Below are 26317 nucleotides of genomic sequence, written 5' to 3' on the forward strand. Positions count from 1 at the left end.
GAAAGAAGAGTTTACAGATTATTTTCACTAACGACCCTTCTGTATAAACTGAAGCCAATTCTGTTCTGAGTACCAAGTGTAGATTTTTTAAAATTTTTTACAGTAATTTCTTTCATTACTTCTTGACTTGAATTTTATCACTATTTTCATATGTTAGATTAAATATAGAATAGTTTCAGTGGTCAGATTCCAGTGAATATGGTGGGATACAAGCTTTTCTGCCTACTGTGGTAGACTATATTTTTCTTTAAGTTGTAGGAAACTTTCTGTATATTATAGCCTACGAGTATATCCTTCCTGATTCTTTAGATTGCAGTTTTAGTTTAAGTAACTGTTCCAATAATTTTTTGTGCAATGTTATTCTCCTTTGTTTTTAATATCACATTGCATTGGCCTATTGTTTGTAAGAGTTTGCATTGTTATCTTGGAATAGTTTTAACATACCCATGTGATTATTCTTAGATCTTGGTTTTTGACTTTTTGTAAATTATTTATATAATTTTATGGTGCTGTAATTAAAATTTCAGAGCATAATGTAGAATTGGTTTCACGTAAGATTTGTATGTTGTATTTAGTGTTGATCTGTAGAAACAAGTCTTTGAATGAACATTAATCTGTTTTGTGCTGATACCCAGGTTTTGTTTACATGAGTTTTGTAAGTTAATTTCTGACCGAGATAAATTCCTAAGTATTTTGGCTCGTTGGTTGGTTGGTTAGATAGGTGTTTTATATAATGGTGTTTGGATTTGTGGTGGGTTGTGTCTTAGGGTAAATATCTGGTAGCAGGATTTCACTGGGTTTAGAGTCGTTAAATTTTCTTTATAACACAGGGATAAAATCTTCTAAAGCTTTATTCACTTCTTGTGATAATTTTACTAGTAACACTTCCTTTTGCATGACACTCAACCACATTTTGGTAATTTGCGTCACTTATAACCAGAGATGAATGCGGTACGATATGTATTAACGTAGGAACGAGGAGGAATATCAGGATCTATACTTATTCCCTTAATATTGTTAATGTGTGTATATATATATATATATATATATATATATATATATATATATATATATATACGATTTCCTTCCTTTTGTAATGATGTTTGCTCATTCATGTATTGATGTACTTTGTTTGACTTTTCTCTCTTTATCCTCTGAATGTACATTGTACTTTGAAATAATGATGTTGTGTTGTATATTACAAAATGTGAATAAAATTATTAAGCAAAATTTTAACCCATAGCCATATATGAGTTATAATTTCATTTACAGTACCCAAATATTTGAAGAATACTATCCCTTTCTGTTGATGTACACTTGTGAAAGTTCTCTCTCAGCATTTTATGGGTATGTATGCCAATAATCTAAAAAAATATCATAAATTTATATATAGTAAATGATTACTTCTTTTCAAATTTTCTTCAAACCAAGAATGTAAAACTAGCGACCACATGGGGCTGATGTAAACCTGTCCTTTTAAAATAATTAGTTATTGTTGTTTGAAGAAAGCAATATGTTGTGTGGTTCATGATTCTATGTCTTCATCATGTCTCTGGGCTCTGCTCCGCTTTAGTTTTTTTTTTTTTTTTTTTTTTTTGATAAAGTATTCGTAGCTCAGTAAGTCATTCATACCCATTGGAAATGCAAAGTTCTACATTATATTCAATATGGTTTATTGTTATCTGAGAAAACTGCCTCGTGTAGTTAATTTCCAGATCAAATGTATTTTTAAATCGTGTTCAGTTCTTAATTACACATGAACACTTTTCATGTGATCGTGTAATACATAAAATGTGTTGTGTAAATGGTGACTATTTAGTGAGTTCTTCAGCTGATCAGAAGTGGTGACTGCTAATACCAGCAAAGTTATAGAATGTAACAAAAGCCAGTGTAAAAAAATTGCATATTAAGAGCAAAGTTTTTAATGATGAGTGTCTTATAAAATTTAGAGAAATCGATAAGGTAAAAACATTTTCAGGAAAATGCGTAGACCTAATTATACCAGAACAATTATAAAACTTAGAAAATTCAGTACACTAAAAAATGCTTAATAAGAGGAAAACATTGAGGAAAACTTTCCGATATTACATTTTCACCACTACAAAATGTATTGGCCTAATCAAATCAGAAAAATTGTAGAATTTAGAAAAATCAGTACGCTAATAACACTGGTTAACAATGATTTTGTTAAATTAATAATTTCGGGTGTTTCTTATGTATTGCCATCTGCTGATTCCAAAAATGAAGTCAGAAATTTTCCATCACCCAATATTTTTTTTTAACTTTTGAAAATAAATTTGTTCCTGTTAATTGGCATTAGTGGTGCATAACATGCTGATTAGAAGGCGTATTTTACATTTATATTTCATTACATTGTGTCAACAATTGACTTGTAACGTTGGGGATTGTTGCCTGTGAATTCACGAATAACAACAATGACATTTCCCTCACAAAACTGTGATTTTAAGGTAAATTTCTCAGATGAATAGAAGCTTTCTTTAAAGAAAGAAGCTAATCCTGTGCTCTCTTTCGTTGTCAATTGAATAATGATAGAAGTATATAATATCGTACCTAATAGTGCATTGTAAGGAGTAGTGTATAATGTATAAGAAACATGTCTTGAAAGTGTCTTAACTTCTGTTAAATGTGTTGTGAGCTAACTTTAAAATGGCAGAGGCCAAATTTTACTCCTCTAGTTAGAAGAGCTTATGACTGTCATTTTAACAACAAAATAGACCAGAACAAGACATGGGCCCCGAAAATCTGTTGTGCCAAATGTGTAACACTACTAACTGGCTGGTTAAAAGGATCCCGTCATATGCCTTTTGTTAGTTCCTATGATATGGCGCGAACCTAAGGATCATTTGACAGACTGCTACTTCTGCTTAACAAATACATCTGGAATAAATTCGAAGTCCGAACACTGTTAAATATCGATCTTTAGTTTCTGCAATTCGGCCGGTGCTTCATAGGCCAGTACTTCCCATACCAACTCCACCAGATGACATAACATTGACTGAAGTAGTTCAAAGTGTTCCTGATCTTCAAACTGAATTACAAAATGATCCAGATTTTGTAGAAGATGATACTATAAATGAACCTCACTTTCTAACACAGGAGAATTTAAGTGATTTGGTTCAGGATCTTGGTTTAAGTAAAAGCAAGGCAGAATTACTCGCCTCAAGATTGAAAGGCTGGAAGCTGCTGCAGGTAACACCAAAGTAAGTTTCTTTCTCCAACGGCAAAAGAAATATGAGCATTTGTTTTCTAAAGAGGAGGATCTAGTTTTCTGCAATGATGCTGAGAATTTGTTCGAGTCACTGGGTGTTGAGCATAAACCTGAGGATTGGCGTTTGTTCATAGACTCCTCTAAAACTGAAATGAGTGTTACTACATAATGGAAAACAAATCCATCCATTCCTTTAGCCCATGCAGTTGGTATGGAGGGCAATTATGAGAAGATGAAGCTCTTACTAACCACTATCAAGTGTGACAATTTTTCTTGGCAGATATGTGGGGATTTGAAAGTAATAGCTATCTTCCTTGGGTTACAGCTTAGCTATACTAAATTTTGCTACATCTTGTGCAAGTTGGATAGCAGAGTTAAAAGTAATCTTTATATAAAAAGAATTGCCCAAAGAGAGAATCACTTCAATCCAGGACAAGATACTGTTCTTCACCAACCACTTATAAGTTCTGAAAAAATCTTATTGCCTCCACTGCATATCAAATTAGGCTTCATTAATAATTTTGTGAACGCAATAGATCGTGATGGTAATCCATTTATCTTTCAGAAAAATAAGTTCCCAAGAATCAGTGAAGCTAAACTAAAAGAAGGAATATTTTGTTGACCTCAAATAAGGAAACTGAGGAAATATATGCAATTTGAAAACCAGTTAAATATGCAAGAAGCAGCTCCATGGGTGCATTTCAAAAATGTTGTCACAAACTTTTTAGGAAACTTCAGTTCTGAGAACTACAGAGAACTTGTCAGTGAGATTATAGAGAACTACAAGATCATGAGATGTAATATATCTTAAAAATACACTTCCTGCATCCCATCTCGATTTCTTCCCTGAAAACCTAAGGCTGTGAGCGACGAACACGGGGAGCATTTTTACCAAGACATCGTGGAAGTGCAAAGGCGCTACCAGGGTAAATGTTGTCCAAATATGTTGGTAGACTATTGTTGGATACTGAAAAGAGATGTTCCTCAAGCAAAGTACAGCCGGAAATATGCTTCACATACATTTTAGGCCAATAAATGCAACTTCAGCTAAGATATCGTTAATACTATAAAGTATAGAGACGAAAAATATTTTTCATATGATTACTCTAAAACCCTGGGTGATGGATAAGTTCTGTAAAATGATTTGAAATCTGCACAAAAAAGTTACTTAGAATCACCGATTGTTTCCCATTTAACAGACAAACTTTAAATTTTGTTGACCAGTGTAATATGTACTTAATAAGAGAAAAACATTGAGGAGAACTTTCTGCTATTACATTTTCATCACAACATAATTTATAGGCCTAAATTATATCAGCACAATTACAAAACAATTTAAAAAATGCTTAATAAAAGGAAAATATTGAGGAGAACTTTCTGATATTTTCATCACGATATAATGTATAGGTCTAATTATATCACAAGAATTACAAAACTCAGAGAAATAGTAGGTTAAAAAAAGCTTAGTAAAAGCAAAATTTTGAGGAGAACCTTCCGATATTAAATTTTCATCACGACATAATGTATAGGCCTAATTATATCAGAACAATTACAAAACTCAGAGAAAACAGTAGGCCAAAAAATGCTTAATAAAAGGAAAAAATTGAGGAGAACCTTCCGATATTAAATTTTCATTATGACATAATGTGTAGGCCTAATTATATCAGAACAACTACAAAATTCAGACAAAACAGTACGCTAAAAAATAACTTTATGAGAGGGAAATAGAGAAAAACCTTCCGATATTAAATTTTTATCACTACATGTAGCGTAATAACGGATTGTAGTTAGAAATTGCGTCTCAATTGAAATTGGTATCTGTGATCATCGTTTTCATATAGGTTAGGAAGCAGCAACACTATCAATCTCGCATTTTCCGTAGTGAATCAGGTAAGTTTATAAATTGAACTTCGTGAGACGTTCTAAATACATCAATTTTGTAAGGTATATTTTCCTCCTTCGTCTCATTTAACGAATTCGACGAAGAAAAGCCACGTTATAAACTTCATAGCGAGCCATGTTGCAGTGTTAGCTCACCTTTAAACTACCCTACTGGCGGAGGTTAAAATTTAGCCGGCCAAATCCTGCTTAACACGCGTACTATCGCTAACATTGGTTTATGAACACAAAAAACGTTAGTTCGCTGATCATCCACCGGAAGTAGCAATTTATCCCGCTCTGAGAATGTCTATGAATAGGGCCCGAATGACCTATAAATACACCCCTGTTAGTTGTAAGTACTGTAATACTGTAGGTGCTTCGGGAAAGCAGATTTACAGTCCAAACCCCTGATGAGTCGGCAATTTCTCTGCTTTTGGTGTGCAGCGGAACGATCTAGTCTAAAGACGAAAGCTTCGAATCACGGCATATGGAAAAACGTAGGCTAAATAAATAAAGTTATTTATTTTTGTGATTCCGCCGACTTAGCTCTGTGATAACGCATTTGCCTCCAGACTAGCCGGCGCGGGTTCCATTTCCGGCGGGTCAGAAAATTTCCTCTAAAATTTGTACCTCCGTACTAGGGAAGATGACAGCGTACCACTTTTTACTCCTAGACCAGCCGTCGGCAAATTTTAACGTAGGTGATGTTATATGAAACGCAGCCCGTCTTGCAAGACAAGCTGTGGTAGAAAGCAGTAGGCTGGGGTTAGGAGAGGACTGAACCTCGGCCGTATAGTCTGGAAATAATTAACCGAACTACGGTGAAATCTGGTTCTCCATCATAAGTTGCAATTTGTAATTGCTCAAATAAATGTGGATCCGTCAATCGGAAGCGCGCTTTACATTTTAACGGGTTTCATTTTTAAAAAAATTGCTCACATATATATTTATGTCGAGCCGAACATTGAAATAAACCTAGCACAAAATGATCTAAGGAGTATATATTTTGAATTGTAGTGAATTTTCGCGAAATTTTTTAATCTGAGCAATTTTTCCCCTCATTTAGGCTTCTTTGCAAAGTTTCAAAATTTTATAATAACAAAACATATTCGGCAACGCTCTTTCTTAATCAGTATTAATATTATGGAAAAGTACAAGTGACAATGGAGTTTTGTATAATGCCTCTTTATGGTGCTAATATGAAACCCTTTAAACGTATTAAATTTTCTTCCTGTGCACAAGAAAATAATTTCTCTTCCTATTCTTCTACAATTATTCGTTTTGATGCACTCTTTACGTTTTAAACAGACATGCTGATCGCCAGTTACAACTACTTGTCTATCCTGCAAAAGTCTGACATAAACTGCCGCTTGCCGACCGCTGCACTAGACTGTGCACCAATAAGTCTGGCTTAAATCCTAAATCTCTCCGCAGCGCATACGACGAAAAGGCTACTGTTGATAGTAATTCGTCCGTCGCACGGGGACGTTAAGTCTGGCGACCTTGATGCTAATCAACAGGAGTAGGCTACGTGCCTACGTGCCGTGCTATCTTCATGAGATTTTAGGAAATGTTTTTGGAATTTTAGATACATCTGTAGTCGCCATATAGGCTTAGCTTTACTGATAGAAATCTTAGCTGTTTGAGGCGAAATTTTGTTGAGCATTAAGAGTTACATTTTATACTATTTTAAAAATTGTATTGCAATAGGAATTTTAAAAATATGAAGACAAGATGTGATAACAAAAAAGAAAACGGAGACGCAATGGGTTCAGTATAGCTTCTGTTTGATTTATTATCATGCTAAGTGTCAATTATAAGTGCTAGATGACTTGTAAGAATTGTGACAGAAGATGGAACATGGCTCCACCATTTTGGACCGGAGACAGAGGCAGACAATGGAGTGGCATCATGCAAATTCACCAAAAAAAAATAGAAATTCAAAAGTACACCTTCGACAGGAAACGTTATGGCTACTGTGTTTTTCGATTGAGAAGGTCTCTTGCATGTGGACATCATGCCACACGGAACCACCATTAATTCTGACGGGCATGTTGCAACTCTCAAGAAACTTCAAGTTCGACTGAGTCGTGTTCGACGACATCGGGAGAAGCAGGATGTTCTGCTATTGCACGACAACGCACAGCCATATGTCAGTCACAAGACCACAGACCAGATCAGAAAATTCGGATAGACAACACTGCAAGATCCGCCTTACAGTCCTGAACTGGCACCGTGCGATTACCATCTCTTTGGTAAACTGAAGGATCCCTTCGCGGAACGAGGTTAGAAGATGACTCCCTTGTGCACGCTGCTAAAGAGTGGCTCAGACGTGTTGGTCGAGACTTTTACCGCGCTGGCCTACAGGCCCTCGTTCCTAGGTTACGTAAGGCAGTTGAAAGGGACGGGGATTATGTGGAAAAGTGACATTTTGTTCCTTAAGGATGCATCTACATTCTGTGAAAATAGCAAAGCTGTAGGATAAAAATATAATTTTTAAACAAACGTTATGCATTACTTTTGGAGTTACAATAATATAGGCTATAGTAAAGTCCTCAATAAAAGTGCCCTTTCACGGCAAAGAAGATCCCTTTCCAATTTCAATTTTTACTTTGATTTCATTCTTATTATGTGTTGATATGTATTTCTATGTTTTCTTGCTATGAATATTAGACGGAATTACTATGTTTGAAGTCTTGTGACAATAAATGAGAATTTCATTTCACTTTAATGAATTTTTCCACAATTCTTCTACCTCTCACGAAATTATCAATGCAATATCACGAAATTATCAAGGTTATCACGAAATAACCAACCTTTCAGCTTAAGTTGTAAAAGTGGTTTCTGGCACATATTCAAGAACGTATCCAATATTTTATGTCTCCAGATTTGTACAGCAAGTTATCGTCCTTTAGATGAAAAAATCGGAATAAGGATATATTTACACATTTGCATTTTAAATTAGTTTTCATGAAATTATCACGAAATTACCAATGTTTACCATACACAATTATAGTAACAATTTCTCAATGTATTCCCTAACTTCAATTATGTCATTTGTATCTTTGACATCAGCTGATAAACTATTATAATACGAGTATATCTTTATACAAAAAACCTTGCAAGTTCTAATTCTATTAAGATGGCGCACCGGAATACTTAAACTATTATTGTTACGAGTTCAGGCAAAGGATTTACTAATAAAGCTAATATTAAATAATGTATTTTGCATTATCTTTATGTTTCACAAGTTGGAGAGTTTACTGCTACCGTGATCTGGTGATCAGCATGCTGATTTCCAGATCTGGAGGTCCTAGGTTCGCTTCCTGTGCTCGGCTCTCGGTGAATTTTTCTTGAAGAAAAATTGCTTGGGTGTCTACAGTCTGGAAATTCGTATGAGTGTGCCGGGTTAATATTAACTAGCCAATCTTCAAAAATATAAAATACAATATATCAGGACTGTTACTGGGCAGTAACCTGGACCCTAGATCATAATAAAACAGATAGCTGATCTCATGTTAAAATCGGTAGCACTTTAAAGAGAACAACAGCCAGGATCGCCACCTGTCCGCCGTAAACGAACACGAGATGGCAGTACAGTCGCTAATGCAATTCAAGTGGGAGTTATGACGTGACTTATTATTTATTTATTTTTTTATTTTATTGGATTATTTTACGACGCTGTATCAACATCTAGGTTATTTAGCGTCTGAATGACATGAAGGTGATAATGCCGGTGAAATGAGTCCGGGGTCCAGCACCGAAAGTTACCCAACATTTGCTCGCATTGGGTTGAGGGAAACCCCGGAAAAAACCTCAACCAGGTAACTTTCCCCGACCGGGATTCGAACCCGGGCCACATGGTTTCGCGGCCAGACGCGCTGACAGTTACTCCACGGGTGTGGACGACTTCTTATGTAATAACTAGATGGCAGCGTAGTAAACCTGAAAAAGTTGTTACTGTGAAAACCTATAAGGCCGAGCAATCTGGGTATGATCTAGGCCTGAACAGAAGTTTTATTTATTTCTTTATTTATCCGTCTATTTCTTTCTTTATCCATATCTATCTATCTATCTATCTATCTATCCATCCATCCATCCATCCATCCATCCATCCATCCATCCATCCATCCATCCATCCATCCATCCATCCATCCATCCATCCATCCATCCATCCATCCATCCATCCATCCATCCATCCATCCATCCATCCATCCATCTATCTATCTATCTATCTATCTATCTATCTATCTATCTATCTATATGTCTGTCTGTCTGTCTATGTATCTAATTTATTTATTTGGTGGTGTCAATAAAGACATGTCATCACAAGTTCCAGGTCACAAGGACCCTTGCCTTAACAAGAATTGCTTAGTATAATATGATACGTAAATGAAGTGTGACCAGCTTCTCCATCAGAAACGGAGACTGGTAAGCTGGATATGTAGGTAAACTTTCAGAGTCAATGATTTTTGCAGAAAAGTTAGCATTACTTGATTGTTCACTGAATGCTATGTGTAATTATGGTTTAATAAGTGGATTAGGATGTGTTTGTAGTTTCTGAAGATAATTTTTACGTAAGTGCTCCACGTAGTCACTGAATAAAATGATTTCCAAGTCACTGTATAATTGTGCGTTGTTAATGTAAAAATCAGCATTCATTCATTCTTTCATTTAATTTATTCCATAGATCTTACATTGGCAATGAAGCTTTAAGATGTGGAACAAGTCAAAATTTTACAATATTACAATTAAAATTTTTACAAATGTTTACAGTTTTATAATTTAGTAATTTTCTACAATTTTGTGAAATTTTTTTACAATATTTTGGCGAGACGTACTGAGATGAGGTGAAATCCGAGGATTCGCCCAAATATTAGCCGGCATTTGCCGTTTGGTTGGGAAAACCTCGGAAAAACCCAGGTAATCAGATCAAAGGGGGGGTAATCAAATCAAAGGGGTTGATGCCGAGGACTCGCCATAGAACATCCGGCTTCAGTCCCACGGCTGTGCAAAACCTCGGAAGAAACCAAAGACCAAAGGGGGATTCAACCCAAGCCCGAACGCAGCTCCGGATCAGCAGAACAGCGAGTCTGCCGACTGAGCTACATCGATGGCTCTACTATAAGTATACAATACATAGCCAATCAGATTATTAAATTTACAAACGCAAACGATCATTCATCAGTTGAGCTATATGTATATTACAAAACAAGTGGATTAATTAAATTTAAGGCATAAACAATTCAACCGATACAGAAATTGATAATACATATCATGCAAACTACTTCAAATTACAAACACAAACAATTTATCAATAGAGCTATATAGATTACTATTCAATTTAAAGCATATACAATTCATCGGCCAAAACTATACAAATATATACAGTACAAAGTAAGCAGATTAATTTAATTTACAACCATACTTTCATTAAGCTATACAAATTTGTGTAATTAATATCAAGTATATTAATTCAATTTATAGTCAAACAATTCATCAGTTGAGCTATACAGACTACTATACAATTTACAGCATATACAATTCATCTGCACACAGCTCTTTGGATGGCATAGGTTTCTTGATGTGGCGGGGATGGGTTTGAGCCCAAATTTCTGACGACACAAGTTTCAGCATCACACTGTTGACAAGTAACTCCAACGTTTAGCAGAACCGTAAAGCACTAATATTTGCTATAGTCGTTAACAACAACAGAAAAGAAAGTATAGGGTCTAGACTTGAAACAGACTACTTTATTTTCCATATTTCATTGTTTAGTATGTATTTTAATTAATTTCCATATGTAATATAAAAAGTCCATATTATTTTAACTTTACCAATAGAATAACATTCCATCAACTTTTAAAAATGCATCTCAACAATAGAGTTTTAAACATTTGCAGTAATTCCTTTAAAATCAGAGTTATTTGAAAATGAACAATCCTCTCAACGATGGGAAAGCAAGTTAAGAAATTGTATTTTTTAATTTTGAGGTTTTTAACAGAAAACAGATGTGCAGCTCCACAGTTACATGCCAGTCACAATGCACATTTGTTCAGTTCTATTAGTCATTCTATAAAGACGGTAAATACGCCAAAAGTACCACATTCAACCGCTCTAAAAATTAAGAAGTTACATTTCAGAATTTAAAGATGATGGTTTTTCAACTGACAATAAATTATTATTTTGTAAATTTTCTCAGTGTGCATTATCGTCTACACAAAAGTTCCTGGTGCAACAACATATTCAAACCAGTAAACATCAGGCTAACAAACAACAAAATTCCAAGCAGAAACAAATGTTTTAATACGAGGCGCATCCAGAAAGTAAGTTTCCCGATTTTTTCCCCTTGAAAGTAAACGTAATTAGCAGTGTCAATTGCGCATGCGTAACAGATCTCTGACGTATCAATCATATGCCAGCCGGACAGGTCCCGCCTGGTGCCAGTAGCGTGGCAGCAGTGGTCCAAAATGGAAGCTCTTATTCCTTCACCCGCCGCCTGTTCTTTAATGCACAAAGCATTGCGCCAATTGAAATTCATCGGCAGCTCTGTCAGATCTATGGGCCGAAAATCATGAGTAAGCAGATGGTGCGTCGCTGGTGTAGGCAGTTTTCCGAAGGCCGTCAAAGTGTTCATGATGAAGAGCGCAGTGGGCGACCGTTCCTCATCAATGATGATTGTGTTGAGCTGGTGCGGCAGTGCATTATGGAGAACGGTCGCTTCACGATTACGGAGCTGAGCAGCCATTTGCTGCAGATATCGCGATCCTTGTTGCATGAGATTGTCACTAAGCACCTGCTGTTCAAAAAAGTGTGTGCCAGGTGGGTGCCGAAAAACCTGATACCCGAACACAAAATGCAACGTTTAGGAGCAGCACTGACATTTCCGCAACGGTATCACGATGACGGCGACGAGTTCCTCGACAGGATAGTCACGGGCGATGAGACTTGGATTTCGCACTTCACCCCGGAAACAAAGCAGCAGTCAATGCATTGGCGGCATAGTGGATCTCCGGTCAGGACGAAATTCAAATAGACGCTGTCGGTACGGAAAGTGATGTGCACGGTGTTCTGGGACAGGAAGGGCATTCTGCTCATTGACTTCCTTCCAAGAGGTGAAAGAGTGAACGCTGATCGTTACTGTGAAGCACTGCGAAAATTGCGACGTGCCATTCAAAACAAGAGGCGGTGAAATGCTTACTGCAGGTGTTGTGCTCCTCCATGACAATGCTCGTCCACATACGGCTCGGCGCACAGCAGCTGTTTTGACGGGATTTGGCTACACCCTACAGTCCTGATTTTGCTCCCAGCGATTTTCACGTTTTCTTGCACCGGGCAGATCTGAGGCGCACAGTGGACGAAATGGCTCAGAACCTGAATATCAGTAATGAATCTGCAGATTCAATAATCCACAACTGATTTAAGTACCATAAACTGTGCGCAAAGTGGGTGCCAAAATGGCTTACAAGTGAGCAGAGACAGTACTGAAAGAGACTAAGTTTGCAACATCTGATGCATTATGAACAGAAAGTGGAGGCTTTCTTCGAACATATTGTGACCGTGGAATGTAACATGGTACAACTACGAACCGCAAAACAAGCGACACATCATGCAGTGGAAGCACGGCACATCACCATGCCCAAAAAGATTCAGAAATTTCACAACCGCAGGCAAGGTGATGCTCATGCTGTTCTTTGAATCAGTGTGTCTATTGCTCTGCCACTTTATGGAGAGAGGAGAATCTGTTACCTCTGCTCGATACTCCGAAATTCTCCGTACTGAATTGCGTCGTGTCGTCAAAAACAAGCGACCTGGACGTTTGCGTGAAGTTGTCATTTTGTTACACGACAATGCGCGACCATACACAGTTCGGCACACCATGGACACCATTTGAGACCTGCACTGAGATGTACTCGAACATACTCCTTACAGCCCGGACTTGCACCTTGCGCCTTCCAGATTTTCAGCAAGCTCAGAAGTGACCTGGAAGGGCGCCGGTTTGCTACTCTTGGTGACGTGATTGAGGTGTTGCAGCAGTGATGCCACCAGCAGCCAAAAGACTTTTATGAACAAAGTATAAAAAATCTGGTGAGCAAGTGGGAAAAATGTCTGAACACTGCTGGAGATTATCTTGAGAAATAGTAAAATTCTGCGGAGAAAAACATTATTTTTCGTTTTCATTTTACTGACCCTCGTACTTGGGCCTGGGATAGCACTGTCATTATCATCTCTGTCCTTGCAATTCTTGTAGCTTCATCTTCAATAATTACTATCTATCTTTCCCTTGAAGGACATGGTGGAGGCATAGTGAACCCTAAGCTAAATTAGGGACCTATAACAAAAACAAAGTATTCTAACTAAACATTCCTTGCAATTACCATAATAAAACGAAGTGATTTGAGTGAAAGTAGAGATTTTTTAATTTCAAGATGAAGAAGAAAAAAGTATTATTTTTTACTAAATCTCAATCTCAGAGTTACAAAAATATTCATGTGACAGGAACAAAATTAATGAAAACCACAATTATTAAAATTGTAATATGAAACACCGGCACAGATACAAAAAAATTAAATGTATTTTAATGGATATAGTAAAAGTTTAAAGACTTCAGACAGAATAATACAAGGAAAGAATTTGTTGAAACAGACGATTTAAAACTATTACTTGGGTGACAAAAAAAATTGTCAGCCTTATGAATAACATTTTTGAAACTGCTCTTATAGTTGACACCCCTGTCAGCTTTTGGTACAGAACTTCCTATGGCCAGTAGATTTAAATACCAGGTTCTTGTAACGTTTCTGGAATAATATGAACAAGAAACTCATTTAAATGTGTTTTTTTTTATTTCACGAAAGCCTGACACATTGTGTCAGACACTGGAGCATCTGTAAAATTAAGAGTACCAATGGCTGACACCCCTGTGGCAGGTTGTTCTAACTTCATTTTCAAACAATCCATATTCTTACTATCTTCTGAATACAATTTTACATATTCAATATTAATAACAATTTAAAATTCCACATAAAATGGCATTTATGATTAAAATAATTGTATGTGCACGCTTACCGTTTTGATTAACAATAATGGCGATTCCGTGCAAAATGATACAACAGTCTACTTTATGCAGCATCCATCATGTTGAAATCAGGTGTATTCCCAGGAGATTATTGTGCGATGTTGCCAAGATAACAGGAAGTTAGAACAACTTCAGAAATTCTGTTTCTGACTACATATAATCTTATTACGATATATTGTGACTGAAAGTGTCAGGCTTTGGGTCAGTGTCAGGTTTCGGTGCAGTTACCTTACGTGAATTATGTTCTTTATTTAGTTTGATTAAATTGTACTAACATTTAAAATAGATAATCATATTTGTCTTATCATTTACTTCCATTATATTTTTTGTTTAGTTTGCTTACACTATACTATTATTTAACGTAGTAATTTTTTATAATTTTAAGTCAGTACTTAATTCCATATTTCATACATATTTAGTCCATATAAATCCGTTCATTGTTCATAAGTATGAAAATCACTATATGATCAAAATGAATGAATAAATAAACAAATACTCGTAAATACGTAAATAAATAAATAAATAATTAAATAAATAAATAAGGAGTAGCTAGCAAGCAAGCAAGCAAGGTAGGTAGGTAGTAGATAGGTAAGTAGATAGATAGACAGACACGGACGGACGGACGGACGGACGGACGGACGGACGGACGGACGGACGGACGGACGGACGGACGGACGGACGGACAGACAGACAGACAGACAGACAGACAGACAGACAGACAGACAGACAGACAGACAGACAGACAGACAGACAGACAGACAGACAGACAGACAGAGAGATAGATAGATAGATAGATAGATAGATAGATAGATAGATAGATAGATAGATAGATAGATAGATAGATAGATAGATAGATAGATAGATAGATAGATAGATAGATAGATAGATAGATAGATAGATAGATAGATAGATAGATAGATAGATAGATAGATAGATAGATAGATAGATAGATAGATAGATAGATAGATAGATAGATAGATAGATAGATAGATAGATAGATAGATAGATAGATAGATAGATAGATAGATAGATAGATAGATAGATAGATAGATAGATAGATAGATAGATAGATAGATAGATAGATAGATAGATAGATAGATAGATAGATAGATAGATAGATAGATAGATAGATAGATAGATAGATAGATAGATAGATAGATAGATAGATAGATAGATAGATAGATAGATAGATAGATAGATAGATAGATAGATAGATAGATAGATAGATAGATAGATAGATAGATAGATAGATAGATAGATAGATAGATAGATAGATAGATAGATAGATAGATAGATAGATAGATAGATAGATAGATAGATAGATAGATAGATAGATAGATAGATAGATAGATAGATAGATAGATAGATAGATAGATAGATAGATAGATAGATAGATAGATAGATAGATAGATAGATAGATAGATAGATAGATAGATAGATAGATAGATAGATAGATAGATAGATAGATAGATAGATAGATAGATAGATAGATAGATAGATAGATAGATAGATAGATAGATAGATAGATAGATAGATAGATAGATAGATAGATAGATAGATAGATAGATAGATAGATAGATAGATAGATAGATAGATAGATAGATAGATAGATAGATAGATAGATAGATAGATAGATAGATAGATAGATAGATAGATAGATAGATAGATAGATAGATAGATAGATAGATAGATAGATAGATAGATAGATAGATAGATAGATAGATAGATAGATAGATAGATAGATAGATAGATAGATAGATAGATAGATAGATAGATAGATAGATAGATAGATAGATAGATAGATAGATAGATAGATAGATAGATAGATAGATAGATAGATAGATAGATAGATAGATAGATAGATAGATAGATAGATAGATAGATAGATAGATAGATAGATAAACTTTATTATCAAAGGCATGAAAAATGCATAGGCATGGTAAAAAAACAGACATTAAAATATAAAAAATAGTCAATAGAAAATTATTTCATTATTTAATTTTTAAAAGGTCCACACGTGCTTCTTCTAAACTGTAAGGACACAATTATATTAACATCTTCTTGATGTATTTCCTAACTTTAATAATGTTACTTGTATCTTTGACATCAGCCGGTAAACTGTTATGTTTATACCAAAAATCTGATAAGTTCTAATTTTATTGAGGTGGTGTACCGTAATGCTTAAACTATTTTTGTTACGAGTTTCATAAGTATGAAAGTCACTGTTTTGTTCAAAATTAATAAATATATAAATGAACAAAAAATAATTAAATACTTACCTGGTTGGTATTCGAACGTGGAAAGTGGAGTCGATAATGTTGCAAGTTGAGATTAGTTATCTATTAGCGAAGAATTTAATGAGGTCGTCACAACCAAGTGCACATTTTCAAGAGAGATATATTTTAAATTAGTCAAATATGTAGGACATGGCAATGTATGAAAGTATCATGTTCCGATTACACTTCTTATCCATTAGTTGTCCCACAAATGATAAAGATAATTATTATAATTATTTAAACTTATGAACCAGTTTACGGACAAAGACCTACCCACATTATCTGCTCTTTGACGCAATAACCTGGGCCTTGAGATACTTCCAGATTTATATAAATACCACGTGGAACATGTCAACTCAAAGTTTTCTGGAAGATCTATAGCTCAGACGTAGACTACAATAAGTCATGTTTGGTAAGAAAAGTTGATTTCAGTTTCTGAATTCACATATTCGAAGTTATGGTATACAAACTTTTTCAATCAGTTGTGTAGAACATCGAAGATAAAAAAAATATATTAGGGGACTTTGGTTGCAGGATTAACGTGAAATAATGTGAGGTATTAGATTTTGTGTAAAAACAGCCCTGACTTGGCACTAAACTTAAACCTTTATCAAAACATAATTATAAAATTATTAGGGGACTTTGGTTGCAGGATTAACGTGAATTAATGTGAGGTATTAGACTGTGTTAAAACAGCTTGACTTGGCATTAAACTTAAACCTTTATCAAAACATTATTATAAAATTATTAGGGGGCTTTGGTTGCAGGATTAACGTGAAATAATGTGAGGTATTAGATTTTGTGTAAAAACAGCCCTGACTTGGCACTAAACTTAAACCTTTATCAAAACATAATTATAAAATTATTAGGGGACTTTGGTTGCAGGATTAACGTGAATTAATGTGAGGTATTAGACTGTGTTAAAACAGCTTGACTTGGCATTAAACTTAAACCTTTATGAAAACATTATTATAAAATTATTAGGGGGCTTTGGTTGCAGGATTAACGTGAATTAATGTGAGGTATTAGATTTAGTGTAAAAACAGCCCTGACTTGGCACTAAACTTAAACCTTTATCAAAACATAATTATAAAATTATTAGGGGACTTTGGTTGCAGGATTAACGTGAATTAATGTGAGGTATTAGACTGTGTTAAAACAGCTTGACTTGGCATTAAACTTAAACCTTTATGAAAACATTATTATAAAATTATTAGGGGGCTTTGGTTGCAGGATTAACGTGAAATAATATGAGGTATTAGATTTTGTGTAAAAACAGCCCTGACTTGGCACTAAACTTAAACCTTTATCAAAACATAATTATAAAATTATTAGGGGACTTTGGTTGCAGGATTAACGTGAATTAATGTGAGGTATTAGACTGTGTTAAAACAGCTTGACTTGGCATTAAACTTAAACCTTTATCAAAACATTATTATAAAATTATTAGGGGACTTTGGTTGCAGGATTAACGTGAATTAATGTGAGGTATTAGACTGTGTTAAAACAGCTTGACTTGGCATTAAACTTAAAATTTATCAAAACATTATTATAAAATTATTAGGGGGCTTTGGTTGCAGGATTAACGTGAAATAATGTGAGGTATTAGATTTAGTGTAAAAACAGCCCTGACTTGGCACTAAACTTAAACCTTTATCAAAACATTATTATAAAATTATTAGGGGGCTTTGGTTGCAGGATTAACGTGAAATAATGTGAGGTATTAGATTTTGTGTAAAAACAGCCCTGACTTGGCACTAAACTTAAATCTTTATCAAAACATTATTATAAAATTATTAGGGGGCTTTGGTTGCAGGATTAACGTGAAATAATGTGAGGTATTAGATTTTGTGTAAAAACAGCCCTGACTTGGCACTAAACTTAAACCTTTATCAAAATATTATTATAAAATTATTAGGGGACTTTGGTTGCAGGATTAACGTGAAATAATGTGAGGTAATTAGATTTTGTGTAAAAACAGCCCCGACTTGGCACTAAACTTAAACCTTTATCAAAATATTATTATAAAATTGTTAGGGGACTTTGGTTGCAGGATTAACGTGAATTAATGTGAGGTATTAGACTGTGTTAAAACAGCTTGACTTGGCATTAAACTTAAACCTTTATCAAAACATTATTATAAAATTATTAGGGGGCTTTGGTTGCAGGATTAACGTGAAATAATGTGAGGTATTAGATTTTGTGTAAAAACAGCCCTGACTTGGCACTAAACTTAAGCCTTTATCAAAACATAATTATAAAATTATTAGGGGACTTTGGTTGCAGGATTAACGTGAAATAATGTGAGGTATTAGATTTTGTGTAAAAACAGCCCTGACTTGGCACTAAACTTAAACCTTTATCAAAACATAATTATAAAATTATTAGGGGACTTTGGTTGCAGGATTAACGTGAATTAATGTGAGGTATTAGACTGTGTTAAAACAGCTTGACTTGGCATTAAACTTAAACCTTTATCAAAACATTATTATAAAATTATTAGGGGGCTTTGGTTGCAGGATTAACGTGAAATAATGTGAGGTATTAGATTTTGTGTAAAAACAGCCCTGACTTGGCACTAAACTTAAACCTTTATCAAAATATTATTATAAAATTATTAGGGGACTTTGGTTGCAGGATTAACGTGAAATAATGTGAGGTAATTAGATTTTGTGTAAAAACAGCCCCGACTTGGCACTAAACTTAAACCTTTATCAAAATATTATTATAAAATTGTTAGGGGACTTTGGTTGCAGGATTAACGTGAATTAATGTGAGGTATTAGACTGTGTTAAAACAGCTTGACTTGGCATTAAACTTAAACCTTTATCAAAACATTATTATAAAATTATTAGGGGGCTTTGGTTGCAGGATTAACGTGAAATAATGTAAGGTATTAGATTTAGTGTAAAAACAGCCCTGACTTGGCACTAAACTTAAACCTTTATCAAAATATTATTATAAAATTATTAGGGGACTTTGGTTGCAGGATTAACGTGAAATAATGTGAGGTATTAGATTTTGTGTAAAAACAGCCCTGACTTGGCACTAAACTTAAACCTTTATCAAAACATAATTATAAAATTATTAGGGGACTTTGGTTGCAGGATTAACGTGAATTAATGTGAGGTATTAGAATGTGTTAAAACAGCTTGACTTGGCATTAAACTTAAACCTTTATCAAAACATTAATATAAAATTATTAGGGGGCTTTTGCTTGCAGGATTAACGTGAATTAATAATGTGATATATTAGATTTTGTAATAAAACAGCTTGACTTGGCATTAAAATTAGTCCTTTGTGAAAACTTTATTATTTATTTACATAATCTATAGTACAGGGACATCATTTTATTTTACTAACATTTCTAATATTAACCTGGTTATACCTTTGGATCAACGATTAAGAACCGGAAACACCGTTTGCTACCCCCTTCCACGACTGGAGTTAGATGATACTGGAGTAATATACAAACAAATCACTTTACTAGGTATAGGAGGGAAAAAAATAGTTCGTCCATTTACGTAAACTAGGAAATATCGCGATTTTGAGTTTGATAATTTTCATTAGGTTTTTGTTTAATCAAAATATAGTAGAGTATTAACAATGAGTGTCTTTACTCACGAACTGAGCTTTCCATGCGAAAGTATTCATTATGCTGTGTATATTATACTGTCTACAGCACATTAGCGTATACACTATAGAGATGAAGTTAAATAGAAAAATAATCATGATATGGATATATATACACATTTTTTAAAATGGTGGCCGTTCATTTCCATACAGGCTTCAGTTCTAATGTGCATATGTACCTAATTCCAATTACCAGGTCCGTACTTCGTATCAGTAACTCATGTTGAAATAATTCTGTACCTTCTCTATAAAAGAGACCTGACGTCCTGTAAATTCAATCTTCACTTCTGCCCGATCCGAAACGATAAAATTACTCAGACATGCTATCTACTGTCCATCCAAGTGGTTACGTCGCAGCGTCGTAGAAAGGGAGGAGATCACGTGACAGTCAATTACTTAACGAGGCCCTTTTATTTAACTTATTTTAAACAATTGTATGGGTATAATATTACGTAGACGTCCAATTCCTAACAGAAATTAATGATCTCAGAAAAGAGCTAAGACAGCCTAGCTCCTAGCATTTACAGAGAGGCGAACAGAAGCAGGTGGGTGAAACCGGGAAGCGACGTAGGCAAATAGAAAATGATGCAATATTGAAAGTTCTTTCGTCACTGGAAAACGCGAACATATTTTTGGAACGTACTGTTTACTATGACCGTAAGGCTACTATGACTGTATATGCGGTCTTGGATCTGTGTGGAGGACGATTGAACTTCATTAGTAGAAGGGGTGGGAGTGAAGTACATTCAAAAACTTAGGTACAATAAAAACTGAAGTAAAAATAAAATGATGTCCGTCTATTTATGTTTTTCATGAGTTAGGCTACTTCTGTGAGTTGAGGAGGAGTGTGAATTGCTTGTACTTAAGATGTTCGTATGGTAGCTGAAGTCCATACAGGATGTGTCCATATTACGACCAAATACCATGTCCATGCAAGAATTAGATCGAGTTGTTCCTTGGTCGAGATCTGAAAGGACTCAACTTCAAAGGTATCTTTTATGAACTGATCCGGTTCTGGACTGTAATAATAATACACATTACACTACACAAACACACTCCCACAGGAAACAAAAAAGAGGCGCCAAGACTAGCAACGACCAGTTCTGAAGAAGACTAATAACAGACCGCAACATGTAAACCAGGTACGATAGAATTTAACACATGAAAGTCATATAATACATATTCCGAAGTGATACAGTGTTAAAAATTGTGTAAACAAAATGTATAATAATAATAATAATAATAATAATAATAATAATAATAATAATAATAATAATATTTATTTCCAGAAAAAATACAATACAAAGAAATTGTGAATTAACAAAATTGTAGCATTTCTCTGAAAGATGGAGTTTTCATGCACATGGGAAGATTGGATACATAATAAATTTGCATACATGTATTACTCGTACAATAACATGAGATCTAGAAATGATTAATTACTCACAACAAATTGTTTACTTAGGTATATTTTCAAATTTCAAACTCTTGGAAGTAAAGAGATGTGGGTACGTCTTTATTAATTTGTTATAAATTCTAGGGCCAATATCAGTACTATGATTGAAAGCAGTGCTCGTTAAACACTAGAGTTCAAACAAACGTATTGTATCCATGCCTTTGGTTTTGTGTTTGTGAGTATACGATTGGAAATATGTGTGATTTTTATGTATAATATTTAATACTGCGTTGATATAAATTTGATGTATTTTCAAGACTTTAGATATTAAAAACAATTTTTCGGTTGGATAATCAATAGGTTTGTTTCAGACAAAACAATATATATATATATATATATATATATATATATATATATATATAATTCTTGTCAGTAAGGAATGTACTGGATTAAGGTTAGTTTTTAAGTACTACTCCATCCTAATATTTCGTATTGGGTTATAGACTGAAATAAGGCAAGATAAATTGTACGTAATACATCCATTAGAAAGTAATTTAGTAACTGAACGAAGTAATATATCCATTCATTCATTTAGTGTTCTGCCCAAGAGCAGGTCTTTCACTGCAAACCCAGCATTCTCCAATATTTCCTATTTTCTGCCTTTCACTTTGTTTCCTCATATGAACCATAATATATCTTAAAGTCGTCTATCATCTGATATCTTCTTCTGCCCCGAACTCTTCTCCCGTTCACCATTCCTTCTAGTGCGTCCTTCAGTAGGCAGTTTCTTCTCAGCCAGTGACCCAACCAATTCCTTTGCCTCTTTCTGATCAGTTTCAGCATCATTCTTTCTTCACTCACTCTTTCCAACACAGCTTCATTTCTTATTCTGTCTGTCCACTTCACACGTTTAATTCTTCTCCATATCGACATTTCAAACGCTTCTATTCGTTTCTTTTCACTTCGTCGTAATGTCCATGTTTCTGCCCTATACAATGCTACACTCCACACAAAGCACTTCACTAATCTCTTTCTTAGTTCTTTTTCCAGAGGTCCACATAATTCTACGTAATTTGTTACAAAGGCAGTAGATTTGTTTGTCCCATTTCAGATGTTCATCATCAATGTTTCCTAAATATTTAATCTCTGAAGATTAATTTATAATTGGACAATTACAGCAAATTGAGGAACAACCGATATTGTGTAGTATAATGTTCAGGGAAAAATTAGGCAATTTTTAACATTTACTATAGTTAATGAAAAAGGAGTAACTGTAGTTTTAACATTATTAAGAGAAACAATATTCAAATCAAAACAAGTTCTTATTAATTCTATACCATTATTTGCTTTAAAATAAGTGTAGCGTCAAGTTTTTTTCCCCGAGACAATAATTGTGTATCATTTGAATTGGAATACAATACACTTTTGTGGTACTGTAAAATCAATTTTTAATAAATAATTAATGTATATCAAAAATAAAATATAACCAAGAACTGTACCCTGAGGGACACCTATTAATATTGCAAGGTTCAATAAGAAAATCAGCATTTCTTGCGATATGAATTCTATCGATCAGATAAGATTTTAGTAATTCTGAAGCTTTTCCTCTAATATATAACATTTTTAATTCTTCTATTATTATCTTCCTTATCCACTTTAAAATCACCCGCCAGTATGACTGGCCTTATAATCTCTTCTCGTCGAGAACTTAAAACGTCTTGTATCTGGGTACAAAATTACTAGATGGGAATTATTATATAAAAAGGAAATGTGAAGAGAATGATATCTTCATATAGTCTATACGACTGCTTCCGGTAGAAATTTAAATTTTTATATTTCTATTTTTATTGCATTTTTATGAACAGAAAGAAAAAAATTGCATGTCTATTTTAAACTTATTCTTTAATGTGCATTTTGACAATTTCATCTTACAGAATTATTCATGCAATTATGTGAGAATATGCCCTCAAAAGTTTATTCAATTATCTCTATTATTATCCGAGATATTTCGTATTAAACCCTAATAATCAACGGAGAAGTTTGAACACAGAGTAAAGTGACTGGAGTACAGCGGCTATTTAAAACTGGCAATTATTTCCTTCTTAACGACACTGATATTTCACTCAAAATAAGTTGAATACTATGAAGTTTTTTAGGGAAAAATAAAGAAAATTGTTCATTTTGACACATATTTTGTCATTCCTGTAAGTCATTCCCTTTAATACTGTAAATGAAATTAACTCTGAAAAAATGTTTGCCATTGTGATATTTCGTCAACTGAAAAAGTTAAAGAAATATTATTTTTTATTCTTATTTACCGATTCATTATATAATACGTTAAGGGTATACATGCACATACTTCTAGCGGTAATCGGGTATAATATACTGAACCACATTATGTAAAGAATTTTAGACGTGAAAGAACACTATGTTTTTGGGTTACATAATATTTCTAGGCTAGTTACGAGGAAGTCCATGCTTGTGGTGGTTGTCTATCATCCAGGCTTACTATAAAGCTGTTTGTACTGTAATAGGTAATCAAATAATTAAATATGTATCCAATCACAAACACATTTTTTATATATTTTCATATTAACACATGGAATTAAATACCTTATTAATTTTGTACTGTAATACGTTCCAATTTCGAACACGGCTTACATTTTTGTTCTCATAAAGAAGGTGGACTGCAACCTAAAGTCATTCAAAGTAATGTTTTTTTTTTAATTGGTAATTTTACGATGCTTTACCAACCGCTAAGTTTATCTAGCTTCTAAATTAGATAAAGGTGATAATGAGAGCGAAATGAGTCCAGGGTGCATCGCCAAAAATTACCCAGCATTTGCTCTTAATGAGTTAAGGGAAACCTCGGAAAAAATCTCAGTCAGGTAACTTATCCCACCCAGGATTTGAATCCGGGCTCGCTCGTTTTACAGTCAGGCATGCTAACCGTTTCTCCACAGCGGTGAACACAAAATAATGTTATAAAAATTGTCAAAATAAAAATAATGTTTTATAAATTAATGATGCATTCACTTCAAAACATCACGAAAAAAAAAATAAAAAAACTCACATTAGAAATTGTTACTGAAATAAAAGAAACGTGAAAAATAAAATAATATCTCAACTATTAACACAAGTTTCAATTTTCTTGAGAAGTCACAAGCTTCGCCTTACGAAAGAAAAACGTCACGTTGCGGTGCACGATCTTCGATAGGAGAACGAAGAGATAATTTATTGCGGAGTCTTTAGTACACAACAACAAACATGAGACTATGTGCAATACCATGATTTGTAAAACGTAGCCAATAGAGCTCCCTTGCACCGTTTACAAATTATTTTGCTATTCGTCACATTAAAAGAATATCGGCTAATTCAGGGTCTGTGTATACTGTTAGATGTTGGCGAGTGGGCTTCGGATTTCCATTCATTATCAAGTCTTAAAACTTTCATGCCTTCATGTACTATCACAGACAAAACAAACACAACGAAGCGAAAATAATGTAATAACATGAATACCAAACTGAATTCTACATTATGTTACATTTTAATTTTATTTTCAACTAATGTACTACAACTAATTTCTCAAATTTTCTTCACCTACGCTCATGTGTTTATCTGGAGCACGTCCAAGAACACAGAAAATGATTTTTTACGTCACAAGAAATGAAGGCGCATACTTAAGTGAAGACATTTGGGAAGAAGTGAGGTCGAATTGTAAGTCTTCCACATTTCCTCATGATCAAGAATTTAACATTTTTAAATTATGGTTTATTTAACGACGCTCGCAACTGCAAGGTATTATCAGCGTCGCCAGTGTGCCGGAATTTTGTTCCGCAGAAGTTCTTTTACATGCCAGTAAATCTACTGACATTAGGACTGAATCTTGACACATATAATGCTTTTGACTTTATTCTCTCAGGTATAATTTTAAGTGAAATCGATTTGAGTACTCCGACCGCGTGTTTTCTGTTTTCATTTCTCTTCCTCGAAACAATTTGAAAACCATCATTATTGACACACTCAGTCGGAGCTGTGACCTCATTTTGTCAAATTTTGTCATGTTAATAATAATACTTACTTACAAATGACTTTTTAGGAACCCGGAGGTTCATTACCACCCTCACATAAGCCCGTCATCGGTCCCTATTCTGTGCAAGATTAATTCAGTCTCTATCATCATAAACCACCTCCTTCAAATACATTTTAATATTATCCTCCCATCTACGTCTCGGACTTTCCAAAGGTTTTTTTCCCTCCGGTCTCCCAACTAACACTCTATATGCATTTCTGGATTCGCCCATATGTGCTACATGCCCTGCCAGTTTCAAACGTCTGGATGTAATGTTCCGAATTATGTCAGGTGAAGAATACAAAGCATACAGTTCTGCTTTGTGTAACTTTTTCCATTCTCCTGTAACTTCATCCCGCTTAGCCCCAAATATTTTCCTAAGCACATTATTCTCAAACACCCTTAATCTCTGTTCCTCTCTCAAAGTGAGAGTCCAAGTTTCACAACCATACACAACAACCGGTAATAACTGTTTTATAAATTCTAACTTTCAGATTTTTTGACAGCAGTCTAGATGACAAAAGCTCCTCAACCGAATAATAACACGCATTTCTTATATTTATTCTGAGTTTAATTTCCTCCCGAGTGGCATTTATATTTGTTACTGTTGCTCCAATATATTTCAATTTTTCCACCTCTTCGAAGGATAAATCTCCAATTTTTATATTTCCATTTCGTACAATATTCTCGTCACGAGACATAAGCATATATTTTGTCTTTTCAGGATTTACTTCCAAACCTTTCACTTTACTTG

At 34.3% G+C, this 26317-nt stretch overlaps 1 protein-coding gene across 1 annotated transcript in view; it reads left to right on the forward strand.

Annotated features, from left to right (window-relative positions):
• The first annotated feature begins 16735 nt into the window (after nt 1–16735).
• LOC138711794 (uncharacterized) overlaps nt 16736–26317 on the forward strand; it is a 43952-nt gene continuing 34370 nt past the window's right edge. Inside the window, exon 1 of the mRNA XM_069843023.1 lies at nt 16736–16874. Within this exon, the coding sequence (XP_069699124.1) occupies nt 16868–16874 (7 nt within the window). The 5' untranslated portion in view covers nt 16736–16867. The remainder of the gene's footprint in view (nt 16875–26317) is intronic.

The sequence above is a fragment of the Periplaneta americana genome, chromosome 13, assembly GCF_040183065.1.
Source record: "Periplaneta americana isolate PAMFEO1 chromosome 13, P.americana_PAMFEO1_priV1, whole genome shotgun sequence".
NCBI lineage: Eukaryota > Metazoa > Arthropoda > Insecta > Blattodea > Blattidae > Periplaneta > Periplaneta americana.